Source organism: Manis pentadactyla, chromosome 9 (assembly GCF_030020395.1).
Source record: "Manis pentadactyla isolate mManPen7 chromosome 9, mManPen7.hap1, whole genome shotgun sequence".
Lineage (NCBI taxonomy): Eukaryota > Metazoa > Chordata > Mammalia > Pholidota > Manidae > Manis > Manis pentadactyla.
Window position 1 is genome coordinate 10,472,858 of NC_080027.1, and position 7,400 is coordinate 10,480,257.

Sequence of the window (7,400 nt, forward strand, 5' to 3'; positions counted from 1 at the left end):
GGTAAGTACAAACATTTCTTTATTTTAAGAATATTGTGAGAAAACACCTAGACATTCAAACATGTTATTCCAACACAGCAAATGTGCAAGAGAAACAAATGAAGTCATTAGAAAATACCAGCCTGGAACCTTCAAAGAGCACTCAGACCAGTGGATGGGTCTCATCCAGCACAGGAAGCTGGTGCTGCTGACGTCTGGCCACACAGGCTCGGCCTCTGAGCAATGAATGGAGCGGCTCTCCGGTCATGCCTGCCCGGGGCCCCTGGTTGTTCTCCACATCCCTTCCTGCCACCCTCCCTCCCCTCAGTGCCTGGGGGTCCCAGACCACCTTTCTTCAGGATCCGCAAGAGGAAGGGAGCTATGGCTGAGACCTTCCAACCCAGGGCTCACAGGCTCTCTGCACCGACTTCCTCCCGGCACTCAGCCTGCTGCAAAGCCCGGGATCCCTGGTCCCTAGCTCCAGGCTCCGTGGTGTGGACTGGTGAGGAGAGGATGTGGCACCCCATCACCATGAGAACTTGTGCCATCCCGGCCTGCTCCACGGAGACCAAGCACCCCAGGCACACCCAGAGGGACTGGGCCACGGACACTGGGAAAAGCTTCTCCAACGAGGTGACACGGTGGCGTCCCAGGCCGCTGCTGGCATGGGTGGTTCTATGAGGTTTGTGGCAACAGCCTGGCTGCCCCCTTTTCAAAGAGCTGTGTCCACTCTGGGCCTCAGGGTCAGGGTAGCTGCTGAACTAAAACCCTCACCAGCCAAAATTGGGGACTGAGCACATGTTCCTATGCCACCACGACCATCACCCGGGGCACTTCTGGACCCCTCCCACAGCTGTCCCCAACACCTGGCCCCATACCTTGTTTCTGACCCCACCCCCTCCAAAAACCCTCAAGCCACTGCAAACTGCCCAGCCCTGAAACACCATGGCAAACCAGCAGGAAAATGCCTTTCCATTCTGTAACAGGGACAGTGACGTGGGGAGGCGGCTGGGCACCACCCATCTAGCTGACGAAGGCGGCAATGGCCACCACCTGCAAGACAGCCTCAAGGCCATGGAGCGCCAGGAGCATGGCGCTGAGCACCGAATCTGCCCACAGCACCACGGTCTGCCAGAGCAGGAAATATGTGGACAACAGGCTGCCAGCTGCCGTGAGGACCAGGCTGGCGGCCAGCAGCACCTCGGCCTCTGTCAGGTTGCCCTTGGTGCCTGGGGAGCAGAACAAAGTCAGGGTGAGTGCCGGGTCCCAGGATGTTTGCTCTGGACGCATGTGGGCCTGGGAGGCCAGAAGCCACAGGGAGGCCAGCTCTGGCGCCACAGCTGTGGGACAAACGCTAGCTTGTCACCATCACATTCTCCCAGGTTTGAGGACTGTGACTGCACAGGACTCATGAGTCCACAAAATTCAAAAAGGGGCGTGTTTTCCTTTTTATCTTAAAACCACCCAAAGCTGTAATTTCTGAGTCTGTGTATCTGGGTCAGCTGGGTGGGTGGGAGAGGGGATTTGGTTTTCTCCTCTCAATTGCTCTCAATTGTATTCTAACACCTTTTCCTAATTCCAAATTAATTTAGGATATTTTTTTCAGGAAAAAAATCTGGTAGATTTATTCATTTAAAACTTCATGATCAACAAGAAAATACATTAAAGTTAAGTAAAAGGGTCATGCCATAGGGTGACCTTTCTTTTAAATTAAGGTACTGATATACAATCTTATGAAAGTTTCACATGAGCAACACTGTGGTTACAACATTCACCTGTATTATCAAGTCCCCCCCACACCCCACTGCAGTCACTGTCCATCAGCATAGTAAGATGCTATAGAGTCACTACTTGTCTTCTCCGTTCTGGACTGCCTTCCCCCTGATCTACCTATATTGTGATTGTGAATTATAGTGTCCCTCAATCCCCTTCGCCCTCCCCTACGGTAACTGTTGGTCCCTTCTTGGAGTCTGTGAGTCTGCTGCTGTTTTGTTCCTTCAGTTTTGCTTTGCTGTTATACTCCACAATGAGTGAAGTCATTTGGTACTTGTCTTTCTCGGCCTGGCTTATTTCACTGAGCAGCATTAACTGAGATTTTGTTCAAAATTTCCTAAAATATTTTACTTGGGGCTAAGACCAATTCTGGAATATTTCATGCATTCTTACAAAAACAAAATTGTGTATTTCACAAACAAGTGGGTCAGTCATGGGAAACACTGACCCTCCAGCTGCTGCCAGCTGACTGCAGGTGCCCAGGACCAGGGAGCCTGTGGGGGGGCGGGACGCAGCCTGTCCCCTCACTGCTGGTCAGGGTCTAGGGTGGGCATGTGGGCGGGTGAGGTGCTGCTGTCATGGGCTCTACCAGCTATTCCAACTGCAGGAGCATTTCCTAACGTCCCAGCACAGTCCTGTTTAAAACCCAGGTGTGCAAAAGAAGAGGTGGTGCATATACACATGGGATATTTCAGCCAAGAAAAAAAGAAATCCTGCCATTTGCCACACATGTATGGACCTAGAAGGTACTATGCTCAGTGAAATAGGCCAGGTGGAGAAAGACAAATACATATGATTTCACTCATTTATGGAATCTTAAAAAAAAGCAAAACAGAAAGAGCAAAACAGCAGTAGACTATCATAGATACTAGAAGTGACTGGTGGTTACCATGGGGGAGGGGGACAAAGGGGTACAAATCTCAATTATAATGGGTTGGTCACGGGGATGGAAGTGCAGCATGGAGAAGGTAGCCAACGATTCTGTACCGTCTTCCTATGTGGACAGATAGTAACTGCACTAGAGAGGGTGAATATTTAATAATGGGTTTAACGGTTGAACCACTGTGCTGTATACCTGAAACCAATACTATACTGTGTATCAACTATACTTCAATAAAAATACGTAGGTAAGTAAAATACAGGCATGCCTGTGGCTGTGGATGTAGCCAGCAGAGACCCTGGGAGCCCGGGCACTCGTGGTGGGGTCTAAAGTGCAGCAGAGGGCGAAATTCATATGCATCTGTGGAGACCACATTGGGCATGGGTTGAGGGCCCTGAAATGGCACCGGAGCTGCGCTGGAGAGCCCTTCTACCCCTGCTGGCCCCGCTGCCCTGTGGGGACAGGACAGAACTGCCCAGATCCTGCTCCAGACCGTGGGGCGACGGAAGGGGAGGAAAGTGGTGTGGTGGGCATGTGGGATCCAGGGAGCCCACGTCCCGTGTTTGGAGCTGTTGCAAGTGGTTTGTGCAGGACTTGTTCCCGAACAGGAAGTGTCTCTCCCAGGGATGCAGCAATATTATTTGTCTCTTGGGCAAAGGTTCAGAGAAAACTGATGAATACTTAATGACACTCTAAGTGAGGCTCCAAAGCAACTGGGTAAGCAGTTAGAATCGAACTGTCTCTGAGAACCACGTCATAAAGTGATGACTGCTTTCGGTGTAAGTCGTCTAAACCACAACCCTGGTATCAGAAGTGCTATGTTTTCAGTCAACTCACCCAAGTACAACCGAATCGCTTCCAGAATCCCCATCAGAAACAGCAGAGTCAGGTCGAGGACCAGGTAATCATGAGGGTAACTGAGAGCCTGACCTGGAGAAGGGACAACAGAGCAGGCTCAGGCCACAGTGGTGGCAGCTGGCGCCTGCAGTGGCCTCTTTGCCCATGACTTACTTTTATATATGGTCATCAGGAGCATGGCTAGGAAATAAAGGGCATAATATGTTCCGCTTACATAAAGCAGCATCTGAAGAGGCACGGACGAGAGCTGGTAGTGGTTAAGGACTCAAGGCCAGCTAATGTGCCCCCCGCCTATGGGGCTTCCATCCCCATTCCTCCTGCTGCCACAGGAGCCAGTGGCCTGTACCCCCACCCCTGCCCAGGAGACAGATGTCCTGGCCTGGAGTGAGAGGACCGGCACGTCTAGTCACTGCAGGCAGTACAGCCTTTGCACACCAGGCTTCCTCTGCGGTGTCACCTTGACCCTGGCCCAGTTACAAGATAGAAAAAAAATGACTTTTTCAAATTTTCTTCACAAAACATTTCTCTTTCAGGGCAGTTAAATATCTATTAGCAATTTTCCTTAGCTCTGTGTCCTTTTATATTGGCACCAGAATTAGTCTGTAAGCATTCAAAGTGATGGGTCCCCACTGTGTTGGCACCCATGGGCCTGGTGGAAAGTGCAGGGCACAGCAGGAAGGTGGTGGAACCAGAGCATTCCACTCCGAGGAGGGACGTCAACCCTCCTAATCGGTCCATGAACACCCTTCCTACTTAAAAGTGGGATCACTGCTCAGGACTTCTAGAAAATATGGGCATGGAGGTTTAAAGGAGAGCTGACTTCTAGAGGCACAGCAGCCCTGGGCACCGTCCTTAGGAGGCCTGGGTCCGCGGCCCTGGGGTGCAGGATACCACCGTGGAGGACGCTCTCCCTGAAAGAGAAAGGCTCAGTCAGCGAGCCCAAAGGCTCTTCTCCCTAGAAGCCTCGTTCCACGTCATCCTCCCTCCCTCACGCTGACGCTCACCCGAGCCTGCAGCTAGGCACCTTCCCTGCCCTGTGCAGCCTCCCTGTGAGCAGAGTCTGGCATTTTGCTTTGCAGAACCTGGGGCTGGGCCATTCCACCACCAGGGAAGGGAGACACCTTGGAACCCAAATGAACAGCAGTTTTTCTCATTTTCTGTGGATTCTGCGAATTTGCCACATACATATAATTGGAAGAAAACCTTCTCTGATTCAGGTTACAAGTCTTTTTTTGTAACTGATAATAGACATTTGCCTTCCTCTGGGATTTTATACATTGCCCCAGATATCCCTTCAAAAATAAGAATCTCCTGAACCAGCCATACTGTCTTTCCGTGGTGCGTTTCCAGGGCTCTCTCGCATCCCTTGGTGCCGACTCCACCTGTCTGCAGATGTGAGCAAGCCTCTGCCTGAGTGCTTTCTGTAGTCAGGTTTCAGGCTGGAAAACCTCTGACTAACCCTTGGATCGAACACATCCTGAGTCAGATCTCCTGTGTGAAGAGGCTCACAGCAGTTGCACATTCGTGTTATCTAGATACATCACTAAGAATTTAGAATTTGGCCCATGCCCCGGCGGAAGGCTCTGAGCAGTGAGCAGCACGCCCTATGCAGTGGCCTGCCTGTCCTTCCCCCGTCCAACCCCCTTTAGTCTGAAGGGGCAGGAGACAGACTCCCACCCCACTGAGATTTTTGTGAGGGCTGTCAAAGGGTCTCCTCAGGCAGATTCGCAGCCGTCTGTGGAGTCTCAGCTGGGCGGGGGCCTTAAGTGGGTCAGCACAGGGCTTTAGTAACGGATTCAGAGCTCGGCTGCGAGGAGGCAGCAAGTGCAAGCAGGAAGCCAGGGGCCACGGAGCTCGGGTCACTTACAAGCTCGTGTTGCATTTGGACCAGGGAGCTCTTTAAACCCAATCTGTTCTTTCCAGGTTCTAGAGACAGTAGGCTGCCCACATACCAGGCACTATTAGGGTGGATGTCATGTTTTGGGGTTTTCCTCCCTTCTGATCTCTCAGCTTCAGAGTCACTTCCAATCTATTTGCCAGTTACCCATTGTTGTAGATTGAAATCAGGGGGCTTAGGAAAAAATGTTGCCATATAAAAGCCTCAAGCGATACAGGACTTAAATAATTAACATTAAGGGTAGGTATCATCAGACATGCGGCGTGACCATGTCAGACCTCCACACTCATTCTAAATACAGCGTGGCTCTTAGGACTTGGCATTTGTGTCAGTGATTTACTGCAATAACATTTGGCCATGAACAGGTATGTCAGAGCAAAGGTGAGCGCGGAAGCAAGGAGAACACATATCTTTCCTGAGGTGATGTACACAGTGCATGAGGAGATGTTGTCCTGGGATAAGCTTCATTTTTCACCAAAAGAAAATACACAAACCAACCTCATTCCCAAGGGCCCTCCATAAAGGTCTGGCGACTGGAACCCTTGTTGAGAGCTCAGAACACAAGACAACCAGGACGCTTCTCTGTGCCGTGCCCAATGGGCTGCTCCCATCTCTGCCCTCCACATTCCCTTCACGGAAAGTAACTGAAAGGCACGACACTTGCGGTGTGGAACTGGGCTTTCCAATTGGAGCGAACACTGCAGCCGACCAAGGTAATTCCCAGGCTGGAGGAACACAGCCCACCCTGTCCGCCTACTGTGTTTATCACGTGACATGTGTACATGCGCGCTGTTGCCAGACTGAGGGGTCTGTCCTCTACGTGTGGTTGGCATGCGCCCTGGTGAACCCGCAGGGCACATGCCAACATGAGTTGTGCCCACCTACGTGTGAGAGGGAATGTTCTACAGTGTGAATTAAAAACTCTCAATCTGCTCCATGAACCAACGTCTGGGAGAACTGTACAACTGAAACTCACGGGCTGCGACCAGGGGGTTTGCTTCCTTGCCCAAGCGCTGGTTTCCTGGACATGGAGCTTCAGGCGATGGTGCCTTCCGGGCCCCCCCAGCCCCCTGGGCCCTGTGACAACCTCCTTCCCGCCTGCTGCTCATACTCTTGTCCCTGAAGGAATTCTCAACAGAGCCACACAGCAAACAGGTTCCCTTCGCCCTCCGCTCGCTGACCCTGGTCCTCAGGGCTGGGATGTCGGTGGTGCTGCGGCGTGGACGGCAGCCGGGCAGCCCCTCCGCAGGTCGGACAGCGAGCTGACCGGTACCCACCTTAAAGGAGAACCTGTCCACAAAGGACTTGTACCCGTGTTCCCTGCAGCAGCCGGTCGCACCCCAAAGGGAAACACCCCGGGATCCGCCAACAGGTGAAACGATAGCCGCGCCGCCGCCTCCCCCGCTCCACCACCGGGGAACCCTTGAGGGCCTTGTGCCAAACGAGGCCAACCCCAAGGCCAGGCCTGGTTCCCATTTCTAGAGACGGCGGGTCCGGGCGGGCCTCTCAAGGCTGGGGTCTCACGCGGTGAAGGCACAAGACAACCACCAAATCCTAACAAAATGACCTGCCCCGGACTGGTCTGCCTTTCCGACACCAGCAAGAACCAAACTGAATGGAACCCCTTTCCTAGGACAACCTCCGCCTCCAGTTGAGACAGTCAGGCCCCAGAGCCCCCTTCCCCGAGGGACCCCATGGAGCCCCACCAGGGCCGAGACGCCCCCAAGGCTCCTAAAGACCCCGAACACCGAGAACCCACCGTGCCCCCTCTTTCTCCTGTGGCTCCCCAGGCCCCCGAGACCCCCTGGCCGCAGCCCGCCCCGCGGCGCGGGAACACACAGCCCCTCACCTCGCCGCCCGGTCGCCATCTTGCCCCTCGGCCCCACCCGCCGAGTCCGCCGCGATCCCGGCAGCCTCTCCGCTCCGCGCCGTTCGCGTCCCCTCGGCCATTTTCGCTTCTGCTCCCGAAGAAGCCCGACCGCGCCGCGCTTCGGGAGTTGACACCGATCCGTG

The 7,400-nt window shown here is 53.4% G+C and overlaps 1 protein-coding gene across 1 annotated transcript; it reads right to left on the reverse strand.

Moving 5' to 3' along the window:
- Positions 1-2: 2 nt before the first annotated feature.
- TMEM80 (transmembrane protein 80) lies at positions 3-7,397 on the reverse strand. Its single transcript, XM_036875876.2, has 5 exons — positions 7,237-7,397; positions 4,382-4,401; positions 3,644-3,737; positions 3,470-3,562; positions 3-1,208 (listed from the first exon to the last, which is right to left on the reverse strand). The coding sequence occupies exons 1-5, from the start codon at positions 7,253-7,255 to the stop codon at positions 1,003-1,005; spliced, it is 432 nt and encodes a 143-aa protein (XP_036731771.2). The 5' UTR covers positions 7,256-7,397; the 3' UTR covers positions 3-1,002.
- Between the last annotated feature and the right edge of the window lie 3 nt (positions 7,398-7,400).